The sequence below is a fragment of the Scaptodrosophila lebanonensis genome, unplaced genomic scaffold (genome assembly GCF_003285725.1).
Source record: "Scaptodrosophila lebanonensis strain 11010-0011.00,11010-0021.00 unplaced genomic scaffold, SlebRS2 tig00000072-arrow-pilon, whole genome shotgun sequence".
Taxonomy (NCBI): Eukaryota; Metazoa; Arthropoda; class Insecta; order Diptera; family Drosophilidae; genus Scaptodrosophila; species Scaptodrosophila lebanonensis.
This window is the reverse complement of record NW_022060558.1, coordinates 1027703-1049364: the sequence shown is the minus strand read 5'-3', so window position 1 is coordinate 1049364 and position 21662 is coordinate 1027703. Positions and strand designations below refer to the sequence as shown.

The 21662-nt window shown below is 37.8% G+C and overlaps 3 protein-coding genes across 3 annotated transcripts; all 3 read right to left on the bottom strand.

The window, feature by feature from the left end:
• Positions 1-458: 458 nt before the first annotated feature.
• LOC115625504 lies at positions 459-3697 on the bottom strand. The gene is made up of 2 exons (XM_030520565.1): positions 2567-3697; positions 459-1243 (listed from the first exon to the last, which is right to left on the bottom strand). The coding sequence occupies exons 1-2, from the start codon at positions 3419-3421 to the stop codon at positions 665-667; spliced, it is 1434 nt and encodes a 477-aa protein (XP_030376425.1). The 5' UTR covers positions 3422-3697; the 3' UTR covers positions 459-664.
• Positions 3698-6230: 2533 nt separating this feature from the next.
• LOC115625503 (cytochrome P450 6a2-like) lies at positions 6231-8111 on the bottom strand. Its single transcript, XM_030520564.1, has 2 exons — positions 6966-8111; positions 6231-6911 (listed from the first exon to the last, which is right to left on the bottom strand). Exons 1-2 carry the CDS (start codon positions 8050-8052, stop codon positions 6496-6498), a joined length of 1503 nt encoding a protein of 500 aa, XP_030376424.1. The 5' UTR covers positions 8053-8111; the 3' UTR covers positions 6231-6495.
• A 4873-nt stretch (positions 8112-12984) lies between these two features.
• Positions 12985-14619, bottom strand: LOC115625548 (probable cytochrome P450 6a14). The gene is made up of 2 exons (XM_030520630.1): positions 13544-14619; positions 12985-13481 (listed from the first exon to the last, which is right to left on the bottom strand). The coding sequence occupies exons 1-2, from the start codon at positions 14241-14243 to the stop codon at positions 13066-13068; spliced, it is 1116 nt and encodes a 371-aa protein (XP_030376490.1). The 5' UTR covers positions 14244-14619; the 3' UTR covers positions 12985-13065.
• Between the last annotated feature and the right edge of the window lie 7043 nt (positions 14620-21662).

Here is a 21662-nt window from a genome sequence, read left to right as displayed (position 1 = left end):
TTATTTTTGATTACTCAACTATTAACAAGGATCTAAGTTTTCGATACTGAATTATTAGCAGCAGCAGAGAGAGAGAATTATTGAAAGCAAATTCTGGCTACAGCTGTGTGGAACCCGAAAGGGAGTTTCCTAAATCATCTCATTTTAAAATGGGCTGGTATAAAATGTATGTGGAATGGGAACTGCAATTGAAAGAGTAAGCAAGTGTCGGCTACTGAAAACTACTGAAAAGTTTTTCTTCGTTTTTTTTCCATACATCCTTTGATGCATTCACTCAGTTTAACACACGCACACTTATGGAAGACACTCAATGTCCTGTTGAAAATATCCTGGCATTGTTGTGAGCTCACGTCCTAGAAAAACTCGAGAGGCAAGGCAAGCAGTAAATGCTGTATTGCAGAATTCTGACTTGACTCGATGATGCCTGCCTAAGGCCATTATTGTTAGAACTAATCAAATTGGGGGGACGGCATGATTTTTTCTTTATTGGTGCATCATTTGTTTACGCATACATAGTAGTAGTAGTTTCAATGAGAATGCGACAAATGGGATTTTTAAACAGTAATTTAAAGATAGATTAATGAACAAGAATAACTGAAAACTACATGATTGTGTGAAGAGTTAACTTTGAAGTGTGCAGAAACCATACAGAAAATTCCATACATTACTGCTCAAAGAGCCAATCAGATGAGCCATCCGATGGGCGAGGATAGCGCTGTTGCTGAACTGAGGACTGATGGCTCTGGCTCGGGCGATGGCGTTGCATGCCTTGCCGAGCGCTTTGTGTGGATGTCGAACGTTGACTGGCGCTCCCGCCTGGAGCACGTGCACGTCTTTGGGGTTGTTGCGGCACCATTAGCTGATCCCTAAGGGCATTAGGAAAACTATCCTTCCGGCTGTTCAGTTGCATTGTGAACGGCGACTTATGATACATAAGCAGATTTGTCTCAAACAGACGCTGCTCGGCCGCATGTCTCTCGAATTTATCTCGCTGCTGTCTATCATGGGCACTTTGTTCGCGCCTAGCCGTGTCCAGTGGTTGTTCTTCATGGCGCTTGGGTGCGACAGTAGGGACAGTCGCCTTGGTTTGAGCCGCGTCCAGTAAGCCGGTAATGCTTGGAGTCAGGCGTGTTTGAGTGATGGTGCCGCTCGAAGAGACCAATGTCATTTGGCGATCATATTTGCGTATCAACTCGTCGTAGGCCCGAATCTTATCCTCTTGTTGCATAACATTCTGCGCAGCCTGCAATTCAACAAAGGAATTACAGGATACCATTATTTGCAAATTTTAATAATTTCAAATTGTAAAAATACAAAATTTAGTTACGAAATCTTAATAAAGACAAAGTGTGATTTATCTCCCAATTGGTTCTATGGGAACTATATATATAAAACAAACAGATATATAGTACTTATATAAATCGTCAACTTTTAATCAAATGAAATTTTGCTTTAAAAAGTATAATACAAAATAGATAATTGAAGGAATGTATATACTTTTGCTATCCTGTATTATTTAAACCTTTTTGTCTTTTTTATTATACCGTTTAGCTAGAATTTGCGTTTGAATAATGTCAAATGTTACGGCCAAAAAATCAATCGGCCACATTGCTGTTGGCGGCTGTCAGTCGCCATATTTGATGTCCTGTTGGAATTTTTGTTGGTGGTTCTGTACGGTTATACCAAATGAACTGTTTAGAAATTAATTTACAGAGTTGTGGTCACTTTTTTAACAGCTTCTAGAAAAAGTAGTGGCACAATGGACCTTTCCGAAAAAGTTAAAAAACCTCGAACAACAATTCAAGCAATAATAAATAATTATAAAAATGAAGGCTTAATAAAAGATAAATGCGGAAAAGGTGCGAAAGAAAAACTGTAGTCCAGAAACAAACGTTGGATTTTGCTGCAAATTAAAAGGAATCCCCAAACAATCGCCGTGGAAATCGCGAAAAAGTTGGTTTAGATTTCAATGTTATATCATATCACAGGACAAACCATTTTCTATGAACTATTTATTTGTTCCTAAAAATAAAGTGCAAAATTGCTTCTCGTTGCATGTGGACGATTTTAAATTGTGACCTGTGTACATATTTGTAACAAACTTGGTATTCTAAGTTGTTGTGGCTTGTAAGTTCTCGATGTTCTTACGGATACACAGGCGACTAAATGGATGTACAGAGGGGCATTAGTCTATGCTGATTCGTCTCGTCATTCTGTACCTATAAATCGCCTTTTACATTGGCGTTTGGACTTCCTAGTATACCTTTTAATTCGTATATTCAGTTGACAGATACATAGATTATATATCTTTTCTTCTTCTATCTTTTAAAATCCAGAAACCATATCTAATAACCGAATCAACTCAATAGCTCAAAAATGAGAATCTGTTACGATGAAATTGCGATTAACTTCGCTAATCTATTTTATCGTTGAAGATATAAATTTACCTGTGATCGGTAAATACTTGTTGTTAACGAAGCGAAAACTGAAAGTTATCTAAATATCTTTTTAGAAGTTATTCTGTTTCAATAGTTGACATTCTTAGTTATCTGGTTTATGTACTTACACTGGGTACTACCAAATTCTCGCTCTCAGTGTCACTGCTTTGAAAAGTGCTTGGAGGTGGTAGATGAACCACAGAGGTTTTGCGGGAACGGGGTAGCGCTACAGCTGACCTTGATTTGGGCTTGGCCTTGATCTTAGCAGATGATTGCTGCATGGGTGGTGGCGGTGGTGGGGGTTTGACGCCTTGCTTGGTTGCGGATGAGGTTGGCGCTATGGCCAGGCCTAATTCCTGTACCGCACGCTCCACCTGTTTGTCAATATTGAACTTTTGCATTTGGTGGGTTACGTGCTCCAAAGTGTCGATTCGACCCCTCAGCATGTCGAGTTGATCCTGAAGCTTCAACATAGTCTGTTTGTGGATCTCCGCCTGGTGTTCACCATGGTCTTTTAAAATCTTGATGGTCTCGGCAAACTTTGTATTGTAATTGGAAAGAGCCGATTGCACGACGTTACGCGAGATCAGCTTGTCAACAATGTCCTTGAGGTCATCCAGCTTGACGTAGTTGGTTTGTTGTAAGAGACGTTGAGCCATGCTCTCGTTGCTTTCCCCGACTTGTTGCGAGTTGTTTAGAAGGAGCATCTCCTCGGCCAGATCATGCTTGAAACTGCCGCCCGTCAGGATGTCGTTAATCTCACGACGAATAACTTGAACTAAGTTTATTGCAGTTACCGGGGGTTCTTCAGTAGGAGCGAGAAGGGCTTGCTGATCCTGTTCTCTTGCCTTGTCAGCGTCCGCCACTGCTGTTGTCGCCGTAAATTCTCTATCCGGAATGCCTATAAATTCTCTGCTTGAAACTCCCGGATTGGTCTCTGGCACAGAATTGAATTTTTTCGCTTGTGTTTTTTTCGGAAACATTTTTGTTTCGAATCGAATTTCTTTTACAAACAATTTGACCGTGTTTCAGCTTCGAGTTCCCTATTCGGCTTGTAAAGTGTATGAGACCCGACACGGCTTGATAGTTAAATTAAAATACTATCAAATGTGTATGTATGTATGTGTGGTTATGTTAAGTAGGGATATTTTTCGAATCGAGATTTTTACAAACAATTTTTCTGTGTTTCCGCTTCGAGTTACTCTTTTCAACTGGCCTAAAAAGTAAATTAAGTAAATAAGAATGTAAAGTATTTCGATGACATTCAAAGCGATGTACAAGTATGCTTCACAAATACATACACAGTTAAGTAATAAAAACGATTTGTTCAATTTACATATGGAAGCGTCCTTTTATGTACAACTCTTTGAATTTAATTTCGTTCATTTTTTAAGTCAGTAAGATTTAGTTCTTTGTTTCCCACCGATACAAACATAACTCAGTAATTAGGTATTAAGAAACGGCCCTCTGAAAGTATACTAATTTATCTATACTAATATTATAAAGAGCAAAGATTTGATTGTTTGTTTGAATTGAAAAGGCTCCGAATCTACTGGACCGATTTAATGGATTCCTTCACTGTTGGGAAGCTGCAGTATCGACGGTTAACATGCTTTTAGTTCATAATTATTCTCGAAACATTATCACTTTAAATATTAAGGCAATATTATTCAAAAACACCCAGCCAAATAAAAGATTACAAACCGATGGACACCGTGATTAACACAAGTATTGAAGACATTTAAATTCACTAAACCCTTCTGGACTGCCGCCACATGAATTGACAGTAAAATTCGGAATTGCAATCATGCTTTTGAGAAATTAAAGCCTTCCAAGCATGTGCAATGGGACGAGGCTGCTTATTAAGGAATTTCAGGACAATTTAAGTGTAGCAACTATTGTCAACGGCCCAGCAACTGGTCAACTAGCTCATATAACGAGGATACCGAGGATACCGAGGATACCGATAATCCCATTTGATCATTTATGCGGCTTCAATTTCCGGTAGTCCCAAGGCCAAGCCTTCAAATTAGTAGGGATCGACATACGAAAGCAATCACGGGCCGGAACTCCTGAAAATCAATTCATTTTGCTACCACAAAATAAAACATCAAATATCTTTTACAGAGAACCTCTGACCTAATAACAAATAACAAAAAAATTTAAAAATAAGCTAAAAATCATTAAAATAATAATATCCAAAATAAATTTTACTCTTTCTTACTAACTCATATCAAAAAGAAGGGTGTATGTGTGTTAAGTGTGTGTGTGTTATAAAATGTACAATTTGTACAATTTTTGAAAAAATACCCGTGCGAAGCAGGAGCAGGACGCTAGTTTATAATAATACATTTTTAATTTTTATTTTTGTATATTTTTTCTTAGTTATTACAGCTTACCAAACTTATAAATGCTCCCGTGACTTTACCAATTAGCTGTTCCTTCGTGAATAAACTAAAACATATGTATGTATCAGCGTTATAATTTACCAATACTGCTTAGCAGCTTACTAAGTGGTCCTGCCAGCCCCAGGATGCCCTTTAATTGCAGGGAACAGTCCATCACCTGTTTGTGTTGTGCCAGCATCCGAAGCTCCGAAGGCTCTTAATCAAATCACGTACGCATTGCTGGAGCTCTCTGGTTGCCTAGATGAGAGCGATAAAGTGGGGAGTGTCTGGCCCTAAAACCACACATAGTGGCATAATACGAGCTGGAGCTGCCAATAAGCAGCCATCCAACAGGCAGTAAGCGAAACAGCCATGCTGCAGCTCAAGACAAAACAACGTCGAGATAAACAGGTACAAACAAGGGAGCTGAGAACAGAGAAGACAATAAAAATAGACAAATAATGCGCACGAATTATGTGGGGAGATAGCTGCTAGGATAATAAAAAATATATTACTGGCAGGCCACCAACAAACGTGCGGGTAGACGTGTCCATGTAAAGATGTGAACAAATACTTACAAGTTCACACATATATATTATACATACATATATGATTATTATACATACATACGTGTATATACCAACTATCTGCGACATAAAGGTGTGAACGTGTTACGTGTGCCGGTTGGAAATGTTTCAGGGTCTATTGGGGTCGACTTAGGAATACCCAACGGGGGCAAAAAATGTTGCATAAAGAAAATTGCAATTTTTTTTTAAATTTGGAAATAGTGTAACTCTTTAGTTATAGCAAATAGCAGAGTCATGGACAAATCGATTACATCATGGAAATAAATGTCGTGAATATGAAACTCATCAGCCTTTAAGATAAATATGATAGATATATAACATACAAAGCTGATATACCTTTTATAAACTTTTATGGTTTTATGCATCCCATATATATATTGTGTATCATATACATATTTATGAGGAGGGGTCTTCTAAACAATTGTTACTTTAACTGTTACTTTAAGTCAAAAGACATTAGATCTAGTGATTACATACTAATACTAGGTTAAAGTAAAATTTGTTTATTCTGCTTAGTTCATTTTTAAATCGTGAAGCTCTTTGAAAAATATTTGATTTTTTGTTTGTCCAATTGCTAAAATTAACGTCTTTATATTCAAACTACAATCTACAAGTGTTATCTGGTTTTCATCACTGCAGCAGATTATCTGAGTGTATTTAATTCCATTTGCACAGGTATTATGTTTCCAATCAGAGTATGTATTTCTGGTACTAATAAATGTTGATAACGCTATGCGCTTTGTACAGAGTTTATAAAATCGGCCAAACAGTTGAATTTTTGGTAACTTTCCCTGACAATCGAAAAAAATTAAACTTTGTTAATGTTTTTCCATATTTTTTTTTTATTATATTAAGTTATTTTTTTGGAGTTCGTTCACAGGTTCCGCTGATCCGATCTATTGTTATGGTTGAATTGAGAACACAACAACAGATTTTACGGACCATTACTTTGTCGTTTAAATTTTTATTTTTTTATAAACTATACCAACATATTGAACTTATTAAAAATGTTGTATACCTGTTTGAATTATATTCCGAATACATATTATATTTGTGCCTAATTATTTGCATTATGTGTTCTTGTTAGAGTGACTGCACATTTAATACAATGCCCCCTTTCGAGGCTAGTATAAAACTTTCCTTGTCTATTTCTAATGGTATAGGAGTCTCTTTGGCGGCAGAGAATTGGAAATGCTTGAGCAGCATGGCCAAGCCGATGACGGACTGCATTTCACCAAAACGCAAGCCGATGCAATTACGTGGACCCGCTCCAAAAGGCAGCCAAGACATGGGGTGGCGCTGCTCCACAGCCTCGGGTGCAAAACGATCAGGGTCAAAGCGTTCCGGCTCTGGGTAAATATCGGGATCATAATGTATGGCGTCAACTGGTATGATAACAGTAGTCCCTGCCTCAATAATATGTGAAGTGCCTGATACTTCGTAGTCGTTGATAGCCTTCCGTGCAAGTATGGGTGCAATGGAATACATTCTCATGGTTTCTGCGAGGGGTTCCATTACTTAATATGTGAGACAAATAAGAGCTATTGACCTACCATAAATAACTTGTTGTATGTACTTGAATTCCTTGTAGGCCTCATAGCTGAACTCCCCGTACTTAGCCCACACTCTCTGCACTTCCTCACGCGCTCTCTTTTGTGTCTCTGGATGCATCGCCAGCAAATAAAGCGCAAATCCCATTGTACTGGAACTAGTTTCGAATCCAGCTAGGAAGAATACGAATGCTTGTGCGGCTATTTGATTGAAGGTTAGACCACCGCCACTCTCTTTGCGGAGCTCCATCAGTAAATTGAGGAAATCATTGCGCTGCACTTTATGTTGATCCCGATATTCCAGAGTCTCTCGTACAACGCGCATATAAAAATCGCTGACATCATCACGTGCCAATTTTATATGCAAGTGTCGGGCGAGCTTTGGAAATGACTGCAAAAAGGCAAACGCCAAACGTCCATGACGACGCTCCGTGAATACCCTGCGACCAAAGACGCGGAACTCAACATTGGGGTTGGCCAGACTGTTGCAGTCCAGACCAAAAGCGCAGCTGCCTATGACATCGGTGGTAAATCTGGCGAGCAAGTCCTTCATTTCAATGGGCGTTTCTGGAGCTGATATGGCGAGTGAGGCGTCTACATCCCTCTGTATCACAGCCACAAAGCGTTCGCCTATCTCCACCACAGTAGGCAGCATTTGATGCATCTTCAGGGAGGTGAATGTGGGTGTTAATTTGGTGCGCATTTCCTTCCAGCCCGGACCATCCAAGTTGAACAAATGCGCTGAGATGGGATCATCCACCTCATTGTAGTAGTTGCCGCGGTGCGCGAAGTTGCCAAAGTCCTTAATTAGCACTTGTTTCACGAGCTCCAAATCGAGCAGCAGGGCTACATGCCTCAGCGGAAAATAGAATCCACCAAAAGGCGATTTGTTCTTGTATTTGTTATAAAAATCCCGTATAGGTTCGCAAATAGTCGTTGTCTTGCCGACAGTGCCTATATTGCCCTTCAACCAAGTGGGTTTATCGTGCACTACGCCCCGCCGTGCCCAATAGTTATAGCGATATTTGAGAAAAACTAACGCTAACCCAACGATCGCGACGATTAGTGCGAGACTCACCCCGCAAAACATTATGACGTTGTTGGTTCCTCCTAATTTGTATTTATTCTGACCGCGTGGGTGGCGGCTCTGATAACTGTTCTCGCTCGCGCTCAGCGAATTACTGAGCCGGCAGCAAGGGCAGTTCGAATTAAATACTTACTGTTTACAAACAAATATATGGATATATATGTATGTATTTCGGCGTCTGTTTTGCTCCATCATTGTGATCGAGCACTTGTGTTGTTGTTTATTCTCATATTTACGCTCTTTTTTCGGCTTTTTTCTACGCTCGTTTTCGCCAGATACCCGTTTCTTTATCAACCGCAACGAGTTGTTATATGTCGTTAGCATATTTGGTGAGCGCAAGACAAAGAGAGCTACACTGTGATTTACGATATTCATGCCCTTCATGCGCTGCAATTGTGTATCTTAAAGATATTTTATAAGCTTCCCATATTTAAACTATTTTTGTGCCGTAAACTAAGTATTTTTTTTATAAATATTTATACTTTCCGCATATTTCATATATGTATGCATATGAGCTGTTTTTTTCAATGTTTTGAACATCATTATGACTATTGTACTTTTGAACTTTATATATTTAAGTGTGTTTATAGTCATTTTTATAGCCTGTACCCAAAGGGTGAAAGGCTATACTAGTTTTGTGCGCATGTATGTAACACACAGAAAGAGGCGTGGCAGACCCCACAAAGTATATATATTCTTGATCAGGATGAGAAGACGAGTCGATATAGCCATTTCCGTCTGTCTGTCCGTCTGTCTGTATGAGCGCAAGGATCTCAGTAAGTACAAGAGCTAGGATAACCAAAATTGGTATCAAGGTTTCTATAAGCCCTAGGCAGATCGAGTTTGTTTATTTTTTCTCATACACCCCCCCACTCCCCCGCAATTCGTATTTTTTCTTATAACTTCCGTAATTCTCGGAATTTTGAAATCAATTTTGGTAGGTACAGTTAGTTAGTACTAATGTGTTCGTCACCAAATTTCATCATGATAGGTCAATTCTGAAGAAAGTTATAGCCATAAGTAAAATCGCTGCTCATGCGCTGCCTGCAGCTCTGTCGGCAGCGCTGCCCGCAGCTGTTGTTGTTGTTGCTGCTTTTGTTCAACTTTGTGCTGCATACATACACGCATATAAACACGCATAGGTACGTGATGTAAATGTATGCTGTTTAAACTGAACATAAACATGTATTCTAATTTCATTTAATTAATTATTTTAATTAATTAATTCATTCATTTTTATACCCTGTACCCGTAGGGTAAAAAGGGTATATTAGGTTTGTGCAAAGTATGTAACATACAGAAGGAAGCATCTCCGACCCCATAAAGTATATATATTCTTGATCAGCATGACGAGAGAAATCGATCTAGACATGTCCGTCCGTCTGTCCGTCTGTCCGTCCGTCTGTCCGTCTGTCCGTCCGTCTGGATGAACGCAAGGATCTCAGAAACTATAAAAGCTGGAATAACCAAAGTTGGCATCCAGATTCTCCTAGGTCCGAGTAAGGACGAGTTTATTTTATTTTTTTTAATTTTCCCCCCCTTCCCCCGCTACAGAATTTCGTCAATAGCGTCCACATTTCAAATGCTACCTAAACCAAACTTTGCACACATAATTTATATATAATTGTCTATTGTTGTTCCAAATTTTATTTAATTCGGTCAATTTTAAGAAAAGTTATTAGCAAAACAAATTCTCGCCAGTACAACCCCCCCAAACTGCAGCAACAAGTTCGCTCTTCTTCTTCCTCTTTTTGTTGCTGCTATGGGCGCATATAACTCAGTGACGCAAGTTTACCTGGGTACAGGGTATTACACTGTCGGGCTTGCTCGACTGTAGCGTTCTCTCTTGTTTTTAATAATTTAATTTAAAAAATTTTTTTTTTTTTAATTTTTCCTTTTTGTGGAGAGTACAGGCTATTTTACTGTGGGGCTTGCTCGACTGTAGCGTTCTATCTTGTTCTTATTCCCACATTGTGATCATTTCCAGTAACTATCCAGTAGGAAATTATTTTGTTAGATACAACAAGAAAGGAATGCTAAAGTCGAGCAGGCTCAACTCTTAAATACCCTGTACCACCCCACAAAAAAGTAATTTAATTAATTAATTAATTAAATTAAATTAATTAACTAAATTAATTGAATTAATTAACTAAATATTAACTAATTAAATATAAAATATTCCATGCATGCATACATACATTTACATTTACATCAGAATTGTGCCTTATGCGTGTTTGTGTACTTGTACATATGTATGTATGTGTGCATTGGGCCTGGTTATATGGCTATAACTTTCTTTCCGATCATTCTATCATAATGAAACTTGGTATACGGATATATAATTACTAACCTAATGTGACTACCAAATTTTAGTTCAAAATTCCAAGAATTACGGGAGTTATAGAAAATCGTTAATAGGGGGGGAGTGGGGGGGTGGATCAGAAAAAATGAACAAACTCGTCCTTTCTCGGTCTCAGAAGAATCTGTATACCAAGTTTGGTTATTCTAGCTCTTATACTTTCGGAGATCCTTGCGTTCATACAGACAGACAGACGGACAGACAGACGGACAGACAGACAGACGGACAGACGGACATGGCTATATCGACTCGGCTTGTCATGCTGATCAAGAATATATATACTTTGTGGGGTCTACCAAGCCTCCTTCTGTGTGTTCCATGTGCACTCGCACAAAACTAATATACCCTTGTACCCTTTGGGTACAGGGTATAAAAATTAGGGAATATATTATGTATACAAATAAATAGTACTTACATGTGTATGTACATATGTTTTTACATATGCACACATAAAGTTAAAGAGAGGTATGATGTAGGTAGGGTATAGGCATATGTCGTTGGACAGTTGAATAAAGTATAGATGTGGATGGATGCAATGTGGTTAATAAAAATGCCACTAATTCAGTATCCAAAGTAACACTGAGAGCTGTCGCTGTTACGTACAAAATCACAATTCTTATACATATGTAGATACATACATTCTTATATGTACGTACATACTTATGTATGTATGTATGCATGTTTCTGATGGCCTCTCAGTTTGTTATTTGCAACAGCGATGATATCGTAGACATTTGACGGATGACTAGTATTGATGTATGACACCAACGTCGATCAGCAACGTGAAGTTCAAACGTTTGCCGCAAATATACGACGTTTTTATGAGCAGGTCCCGTATTGATTAGTGGCACTGAGTTGTGCTGCAAGGTGCTTCCAATCTTATAGCTAATTTAATGAGTGCAGAGTGCTATAAAATTCTTTGTGGTAATGTAAGCTCGGAATGGAAAATAGTTAGAAAATATTTTTATACCCTGTACCCGTAGGGTAAAAAGGGTATATTAGGTTTGTGCAAAGTATGTAACATGCAGAAGGAAGTATCGCCGACCCCATAAAGTATATATATTCTGAATCAGCATGACGAAATCGATCTAGACATGTCCGTCCGTCCGTCTGTCCTTCCGTCCGTCCGTCCGTCCGTCCGTCTGGATGAACGCAAGGATCTCAGAAACTATAAAAGCTAGAATAACCAAAGTTGGCATCAAGATTCTCCTAGGTCCGAGAAAGGACGAGTTTATTTTATTTTTTTTAATTTCCCGCCCCTTCCCCCGCTACAAAATTTTGTCAATAGCGTCCACATTTCAAATGCTACCTAAACCAAACTTTGCACACATAATTTATATATAATTGTCTACTGTTGTTCAAATTTTATTCAATTCGGTCGATTCTAAGAAAAGTTATTAGCGAAACAATTTCTCGCCAGTACAACCCCCACAAACTGCAGCAACAAGTTCGCTCTTCTTCTTCCTCTTTTTGCTGCTGCTTTGGGCGCATATAACTCAGTGACGGAAGTTTACCTGGGTACAGGGTATTACACTGTCGGGCTTGATCGACTGTAGCGTTCTCTCTTGTTTAATATAGATGTTGGTGGAATGTATGTATATATAAATATTTACCTTATATACTACATAGTAGCTGAATAACGTACAGATATACAAGTATATGGAATGAACCTTATGAACCAAGAGACATAAGGCAACACACGTAATGAAAAATTGGGCAAGATGAGTATTTATCCAGTCCCGATTCAGCAGAGATCAAACTCAGCCGCAGACGTAAGAAACTATAAAGTTAAGTGTGGTTGCAATTAAATAACACACTCCCTTAACATATTAAAAATAATTATTACAAAGATAGGAAGTTCAAAATGTTGTATGATGTCAACATCGCTGTTACAGAGATGTGTAACTTAAAAGTCTGATTAGCTGATTACTTTTAAGTTGAGCAATATGCCAATCGGAATATACTGGATCTGGAGTAGGTGTGGGAAAGAAGAGAGACTCTGGCAGCTTGTTGTCAAAACGCTGATCGAATCGTCTTATTTGTTGCATTATTCACAGTTGATTCAGGACTGAAAAGTTGAGGAATACATAAGTCCAGTTTTGGAATGGAACCGACCGTAGAAGTTAAAGAGAGACCTTTATCATGTTCAAAGATGTAGTATGTATGTATAAGAATAGTTTAAAGCGAGCATTTTTGAGTTTCAAAATTTTAAGGGAGCCGGTCAACATAGTAGTGGTACAGCTCTTGTGTTGTATTTTCAGCTTCTTAGCTTTGGTGTTTTTTTTTGGTGCTAATACGGGTGTTCATTAGGGTCCGTTGATGTGGGGTTGTGTCTCTTTGAGCCAGCAAGGCCAAGTTGCTTATCAAAGTTGTAAGGTTTTTGTCTGACTTGAACTCGACGAGTGTACGGAGTTATATGATTGATTGAGTAAGAAATCCTCTATGAATGGGTATTTTTACTGGGACTGCTATGCGCATTTTGCTGAAATATAAACCGAGTTAGTTTTGATGTTTTTTGTAAGTGTTTCTTTATTGGTGCTAAGCCAGTTTTGGTTTTTTTCCGACTTTAACTTGTTTCATAATGTTAGATGAACTATTTAGGCAGATGAATCATTTAGAAATGATATACTTGTATGTACTTAGATTCACATGACGGCTTAGGCTGACTGCACATTTAACACAATCCCCCCTTTCGAGGCTAGTATAAAACTTTCCTTGTCTATTTCTAATGGTATAGGAGTCTCTTTGGCGGCAGAGAATTGGAAATGCTTGAGCAGCATGGCCAAGCCGATGACGGACTGCATTTCACCAAAACGCAAGCCAATGCAATTACGTGGACCCGCTCCAAAAGGCAGCCAAGACATGGGGTGGCGCTGCTCCACAGCCTCGGGAGCAAAACGATCAGGGTCAAAGCGTTCCGGCTCTGGGTAAATATCGGGATCATGATGTATGGCATCAGCCGGTATAATTACCGTGGTCTCTGCCTCAATAACATGTGAAGTGCCTGGAACATTATAATCTTTGGTTGCCTTGCGCATAATTATTGGCAAAATGGAATACATTCTCATGGTTTCTGTAATGGGAACAACTATTAAATGGCCGCTAAATATGTTATACTAATGCATTGAATCATACCAAAGAACACTTGTTGTATATACTTGAGTTCCTTGTAGGCCTCATAGTTGAACTCCCCGTACTTAGCCCACACTCTCTGCACTTCCTCACGCGCTCTCTTTTGTGTCTCTGGATGCATCGCCAGCAAATAAAGCGCAAATCCCATTGTACTGGAACTAGTCTCGAATCCAGCTAGGAAGAATACGAATGCTTGTGCGGCTATTTGATTGAAGGTTAGACCACCACCACTCTCTTTGCGGAGCTCCATCAGTAAATTGAGGAAATCATTGCGCTGTACTTTATTTTGATCCCGATATTCCAGAGTCTCTCGTACAACGCGCATATAAAAATCGCTGACATCATCACGTGCCAATTTTATATGCAAGTGTCGGGCGAGCTTGGGAAATGACTGCACAAGTCCAAAGACCAGACGTCCATGTCGACGCTCCGTAAATACCTTGCGACCAAAGACACGGAACTCAACATTGGGGTTGGCCAGGCTGTTGCAGTCCAGACCAAAAGCGCAGCTGCCTATGACATCGGTGGTAAATCTGGCGAGCAAGTCCTTCATTTCAATGGGCGTTTCTGGAGCTGACGTAGCGCGTGAGGCTTCTAGGTCCTTCTGCACCACAGCCACAAAGCGTTCGCATATCTCCACCACAGTAGGCAGCATTTGATGCATCTTCAAGGAGGTGAATGTGGGTGTTAATTTGGTGCGCATTTCCTTTCAGCCCGGACCGTCCAAGTTGAACAAATGCGCAGAGATGGGATCATCCACTTCATTGTAGTAGTTGCCGCGGTGCGCGAAGTTGCCAAAGTCCTTAATTAGCACTTGTTTCACGAGATCCAAATCGAATAGGACGGCTGCATGCCTCAGCGAAAAGTAGAAGCCACCAAACGGCGACTTATCCTTGTGTTTGGAGTAGAAATTACGAAAGGGTTCGCGAATACCTGTGGTCTTGCCTACAGTGGCTAGATTGCCCCGCAGCCAAGTGGGTTTATCGTGCACTACGCCCCGTCGGGCCCAATAGTTATAGCGATATTTGAGAAAAACTAACGCTAACCCAACGATCGCGACAATCAGTGCGAGACTCACGCCGCAAAACATTTTGACGTTGTGGGTTCCGCTTAAATCGTATTAATACTGACCGCGTGGGCGGAGGCTCTGATTACTTTTCCCGCTCGCGCTGAGCCTATTACTGAACTAACAGCAAGAGCAGTTTGAACTAAATACTGCTTATAACTATGCACGAGTATGTATAATGTCGGCGGCTGTTTTGCTTCATCACTGTTATATTTGTGTTATTCTTTGTATTCTCATACTTACGCTCTTTTTCAGATTTACTGGCACGCTCGTAATCGCACACTGTTGCTAGTATGTGTCATTACATTATATGATGAGCACAAAGTCCACCTCTCTGCCGAACTAGAGTACTATCTCAGAAAGCACAATAATTGTTAGTTTTAGTATTTGATCAGCTGTAGGATGTATCCGATAAATCAATTGATAGATTATTCTAATTATTCTAAAGAGAGGGAACGATTAGAGCTTATATTTCTGTATATGTAAGACTATTTGACAAATATAATCTAGCACCAGGGAGAGATAAGATATAAAAATTGTGCATATAAAAATTGTGCATATTTTTATATCTTATCTCTCATCTTTCTTTGCTTTATATCTTAAAGTTGTACAAAATCCGAAATATCATAAAAATGAATTATTTAAAATGCATTGTTAAAACCATATAGAATAACTTAATTGTTTGTAGCTTCTTTTTATTATACTCTGTACCTGTAGGGTAAGAAGGCAGCATCTCCGACCCCATAAAGTAAATATGTTCTTTATCAGCATAACGAGAAAAATCGATCTAGGCATGTCCGTTTGTATGTCCATCCGGCTAGAAACTGGTGAGCGCTTATTTACAAATTTTATTATTATTAATACTATTTTAGTTTACAGAATTTCGTCAATACTCTCCACATTTTAAAAAAGGACGTATGTACATATGTAAGCAAAACTTTGCACACGTATTCGATATACAATTCAATTTCGAATTCATAAATTTATTTTATCTTTTTGATAAAACCTTTTTCATTGGTCAATTCTAAAAAAAGAAAGGAATGCTAGACTCGAGCGGGATCAACTCTTAAATACCCTGCACTTCTCCCAAACAAAAAATTAGTTTAATAAATTTAATAAATAAATTTATTTAATTAAAGCAGCAACAACAACAGTTGCGAGCAGAGCTTGGTCAAAGATTCGATTTATGGTTGTAACATTCTTGATATTAGACCTATCTTGATAGAACTTGGTATACGTACCATACCAAATTTGAGTTTGAAACTCTAAGAACTATAGGAGTTATGGAAAATCACAAATTGCTTAGGAGTGGGGGTGCATCGAAAAAAAACTCAAACTCTTACTTTCTCGAACTTGGGAGAGTCTGGATACCAAGTTTGGTTATTCTAGCTCTTATACTTTCTGAGATCCTTGCGTTCATATGGTCGGACGGACGGCGGGACAGACAGACGTAGCTATGTATATCGACTCGACTTGTCATCCTGATCAAGTGTTACATACATTCGCACAAAACCAGTATAGACTTTTACCCTTTGGGTGCAGGCTATAAAAAGTTATTAGCTAGCTTAATCTTTACTAAAGCTCAGATCTTTAGTAATTGTATGTCTATAAATCCTTTAATTCCTCCAGTCAATTCTTAAAACGGCCCAATATATTTAACATCCATACACTGGGAATGACCGATCCATATTCCACACAATGTGGCCATACAAAGACATCATGAACCCAAAGCGAGGGCACCTGAGCTGAGCATCGCGGTGCGTTTTTCCTTAACGAACCAACTGGCCCACTCAGTTGGTTGCACATTGTTTGTGTTCGCTGATGGGCCTACCGCAATGAAAACCGCATTCGCGTTGACTCCTTTCTCGTCCTTTTGCTCATGCTATGACCCGCTTGGCGGCGCATGAGGAAATCATTCGCTTATTGCTCCCTCTACTCACTGTTGCGCTGTTTTTTGCGGTCAGAGTGGTTGTCAGATGTGCAAATGCTTGAACAAACGTGGTAAGCAAGGCACAAGTTGAGGAAATACGTAGCCCGGCGTGTGATCGATAACAGACAAAGTGCGACGGAAATGACATTAAGTGGCTTTGGTTATCAATGCGTCCAGATACCCAAAAGTGATATTAAGCATATTCTTTTTAGAAGTATATTTCTTTTTGTACGCTGATGCTGATTTGCAGCTTATACTTGTAAGTCCTTTTCATAATATGTGTTTATTCCTCAAATACTCCAATAGCAAATTATAGTTTTTAAAACGTATGAGAAGTACATTTTTTTTAATTTTTCGCAAGACCTGCCAATTTGCAATTTGAAAATTCTTACGATTATTTCGTCAAAATTATGTTTTAAATGCCATATTAAAATTGGTGAAATCTAATCAACTACCCAGTGGATCTGGAAAGGTATGAGAGGCGGTGTGAAAAAGTAAATAAACTTTGCGGGAGCTGAAAATGTAACAGGCAGAAGGAGGCGTGGCAGACCCCACAAAGTATATATATTCTTGATCACCATGACGAGACGAGTAGATCTAGCCCTGTCTATTTGTCTGTCTGTCCGTATGAACACTTGGATCTCAGAGACTATAAGAGATAGACATCAAACTTTGTACAAAGATGCGTTATATGCAAGTTATTTTATTTTTCCCCCACTTCCAATGGGGGTTTTCCCTATTTTCCATTCCTATCTTGTAGCACTAGGAATAAATAAATAAATAAATATTTCCCTATATCTCGGAGACTATAAGACCTAGGGCCACCAAATTTTAGTCCAATATGCCTTATGTGAATACGCAGAAAATGTATTTTGGAATTTCCCTCCCTCCCCCCACTCCCCCACAATCCATAACTCCCTTAATTCTGAGAATTTTTCATTGAAATTCGGAAAATACCTCCTGTTAGTGATTATGAATCAGATAATGGTACTATTCTGAATTATATTTCTGGAGAAGATAAAAAGAGGCTATGCAAAGGTTCGATCTGGGGAAATAGAATTTAGAGCTCCGAATGGCAACTAGTCCGTATATTATTTTCAATTATTTCCTGATTGTTTTTAAATAATGCATTTTCTATGACTTTTCTGAGTAACTAATAATAGTTGCAAGAGTAGATTATCTGTTTTGTTCTTAAAGCTAAGCGCTAGTTTAGTAATATATGTACATAACTATATATATATTATATAAAACATATATATGTTATATGCTATCGTGAGACTTTGCCTTATTGTGAGACATTATAAAAACAATTATAAATTACCAGTTTGTTTACGATAACGAATTAAACAACAACATGTTTCTTAGCAAATTCCTTTATACTTTAGTTATAAATTATAACGATTTTTAAGCTATGCTGAACATTTTTTCTTTAGAGCAGTAACTGGTAGTTGTCGTCTCACCAACAAAAAAAAAACTTTTGATCCTGCCGGTTTCATGTCACGTTGTGAATGCTTTAAAAATTGAACAATTTCATAATGTTTTAGTGTAAATCCTCGAGTACAGGACACAGGATAATTAAGCAAATAAAGCTGCAGTTCAATGCCTAATCGGCATAAACACTGCATATTAAATATTTAAATATTTGTACTTTATTTTGATTCGTCGTCTTAAACACAACGTAAACACAACTGACCGTAGCATAATTAATGTTGTTCTTGATTTTATTTATATTTATAAACCATTAAATTGCACTCTACTTATCGCATGGCTATTGTTTTCTTTCATTCGGGTTTCTTTTCGTATCTACTGTAGTAGCGATTGTTGCAATGCCAAATTTTATGCCATAAAATTGCGTGTTTGCGGATGCATGAGAATAGGAGCCTGGTCTCCTGCTGAAGCTCACAAAACGTTTGTTTATTTGTTTCGTTACTATTTATTATTATTTATTTGCTTGTTTACGACTGTTTACATTTTATTTCGCCAGCTAGCAGATGCCATTGATGGTATAAAATGCAACCTCCGTTAAATATTGGTTGTCTATAGATCTGCTTTTCTACTGCGTACAACGTTACGTATGAGCAATGTGGAAAAAGTTTACCCCAGTTGCATAAATTGCAAAATAAATGTGCAATGCATAGGGCATAGAAAATTGAACTATTGATGGAAACAGTTTATTTATGTTTTCACCACTGCAGAAATGTGTGCAATGGTGTGAGTGCTTGTATATATAGTACATGTTTGTGTTTGTGTGTGTGTGTGTGTGTGAGTGTGCGTATGATTGAGGGAAGCCTGTAAGCAGCATTTTGCAATAGCATTGCAGCAATATGGAAAATTTGTTTGGCAGCAATTGCAAATTTGCATTGTTACTCATGTGGTTGTCGTTGGTTGTTGGTAGCATTGTTGTCGATGGTTGTTGTATTTACAATTGTTGCTTTAGCTCAACTGCTCGTTGTTGTTGCTGAAGCATTTAAAGTGTGTGCTTTTGTATTTGCCTGCAAGCAATTGTGTAATACAATTGTTTCGTGTTTATTGTTTGGATTTGCAAAAACGTTCCATTTCCTGGCAAGGAAGCAGCGATGCTTACAATTCAAAGAGTACTATTCGTACGTGCACAATGAACGTTTACTTAAAATTACAAAAGGGCTCTGTGATTGTCAACACGAGTATTTACCAAGATTATCAATAAGTCGCTGAGTCTTACCCGAAATGGCATTCAATTCGAGCAAGTCTGTAGCACGCCAATCATATACAAAAATTGCTGGAAAATATGCCATTTGGTGTGTTATATAATTATTCTTTCGTATGATAAAAAGTACCCTAGCGAGACTAGTCGGAGCTGAGTTCACAATTTCATGTGTAATGAGAAGAATGCAAAACTTTATTAAATATAGACTCTGAATAGATTTTTGAATTCTCGCTGAATTTTGAAGCTGTTAGCGAATTGACTTATCGATTAAATATATTCTATTCAAGTTCATTTGTGTGAAAGTTTTGATATTTATTTTGATAGCGATGGATCATAACTATTATCGAATTTATAGTTGGATAATAATAAATATTTCTTTAGTTAGAACCATAAACAACTTTTGTCCACAAAAGCAGTATGTATTGGTTTTCATTATACAACAAAGCTGATTTAAACTCATTTAATCAGGTTTTGGTATTATATGCAGCTTGTGATTAATGTGAATATGTATTACTTAAAACTGTAGCCCATTCACAAATTCATAAAAAATTCTGTGTGTTGATTAGAGAAGCCTACTCGTTTTCCGGAATAATTACTGGATTACTGTGAATATAACATACGTATCCATTACTGCCTATTTCGACTGCAAATGTTTCCAAATTGTGTAATTCTCTCTATTAAGGAAACGGAACAATCATTGCCGTTCACCTTAATTTGAACAAAATTGTCGGGTTGTAGGTTTATTTATGAACATCTTTAATGCTTCTCTAAAGTTATCAACTTTTTTCGAGGCTTACAATTTTTAAAGCCATCCCTGAAATTGTTAGTTTCTTTAATATTGTAAATGGAAATTAATATAGTATGTCATTTTGAAATAAAAATAAAATTCGCAAAATAATTTCTTCAAAAATAATTGTATGATCTAAACCAGTTGACTTCTGGCTATACTTTTTCATTTACATAAATATGCATTTGTTGCAGAAATGGTTTTTGTGTTAACCGACTTTTGTAAAAATGAGGAACGTAATTCTTAAACAACAATCCCCTGTGTCTGTGTTGTGTGAAACATGTGTTTTTATCAAATTTAATAATATAATAAAATTGGTTAATATTAAACTAGTTTTATTAATTAGAAAAGTGTGATAATGATTTCTCTTTGTTATATGCTTGGCGTATTTGTTGGTTGGCCTAGTTTAACAAACCCATATTACATTTGCCATTATGTGCTGTTGTTGCTCGGCTTGTGGCTTTTACCATGTTGCTATTTTATTGTTGCTTTGGGTCCGGCTTTGCCACGCTGTCGATGCAATTTTGATTAAATTGAAGTTCCTGCGGTTGGCGTCGTCCGCCAACCACCATCAGCAACAACAACTTCCCCGCTATTGTTGTTGCTGTGTTGTCGCGGTTCGTAATATTTTCCCGCCGAAACGCGTTTCAAATTGTTCGGTTATTGTAAATATGACCAGCTTGATCATTAATTATACACTTTGTGCAAGAATTTTTGGCAGCTTCGAACAAAAATTGCCTGCAGCATTCAAGGCTTGTGGGCTTGATAGAGAAGCAGTCGCGAGAGGCGGTGAAAACAAAATTAAAAACGACCTCAAATTTGAAACATGGCTCACCTAATATGAAAAATTGTTTTTTTTTTTTCAAAATTAGAGCTAGTTGCTAAAATTGAGTAAAAGTTTGTGCAATTTTTAGTGCTAAGCTCGATGTTTACTTTCCCAAAATTGATGGTTGCCTTCTTATATCAAAATATGAGTGTCAAATAATAATAAAAACAACTTATTTTTACTTACATTTCGGCTAATGAATTAATTTCTTATTTTATCTATTACAAAAATGAGAAACCCTAAAAGCTGTTTGCTGTCGGCTTTTTTTAGCATTTCGCCAGGACATCATGTTAATTAATTAATTACTAAGCGCTGCCAGCAGGCAAAACCTACTCTGAAAGCTCAATGTAGAGCAGCATCAATAACTATCTGAAAATCTCTATAGGGGCATATTTGAACAAATATGTATAGTATTTACACACACATATACTCTGAGAAAATGCAATTACCAACCGTGTTATTTTTTAAAACGTTTTTTAGCGCTCTACTGTGATTTTACGCGATATTTCGTGCATTCTGATATGTACGTGTATGTTAAAAAACATCATTATATCATTATATCATTATATCAGGGCTCTGCTGATTTTTCTGCTCATGCACACGAGTAACTCGTGAGCAAACAAGAGAGAACGCTACAGTCGAGCAAGTCCGATAGTAAAATAGCCTGTACTCTTCACAAAAAAGGAAAAAAATTAAATTATTAAATAAAATTTAATTAATTAATTAAATTAATAAAGAACATTTATTTAATACATACACAGAAGACATCTTTATGTAGAGTTTCAACAGCATATATTTACATCAGAATCGTGTCTCTGCGTGTTTAT

Bases quoted from the DNA above. Each gene is read 5' to 3' on its own strand.
- LOC115625504 (XM_030520565.1), bottom strand. From the start codon at position 3,421: ATGTTTCCGAAAAAAACACAAGCGAAAAAATTCAATTCTGTGCCAGAG. The intron at 1,244-2,566 runs GTAAGTACATAA...GTTGAATTGCAG, and splicing joins AGAATTTGGTAGTACCCAGT to GCTGCGCAGAATGTTATGCA.
- LOC115625503 (XM_030520564.1), bottom strand. From the start codon at position 8,052: ATGTTTTGCGGGGTGAGTCTCGCACTAATCGTCGCGATCGTTGGGTTA. The intron at 6,912-6,965 runs GTAGGTCAATAG...AACCCCTCGCAG, and splicing joins CATACAACAAGTTATTTATG to AAACCATGAGAATGTATTCC.
- LOC115625548 (XM_030520630.1), bottom strand. From the start codon at position 14,243: ATGCGCACCAAATTAACACCCACATTCACCTCCTTGAAGATGCATCAA. The intron at 13,482-13,543 runs GTATGATTCAAT...TTCCCATTACAG, and splicing joins TATACAACAAGTGTTCTTTG to AAACCATGAGAATGTATTCC.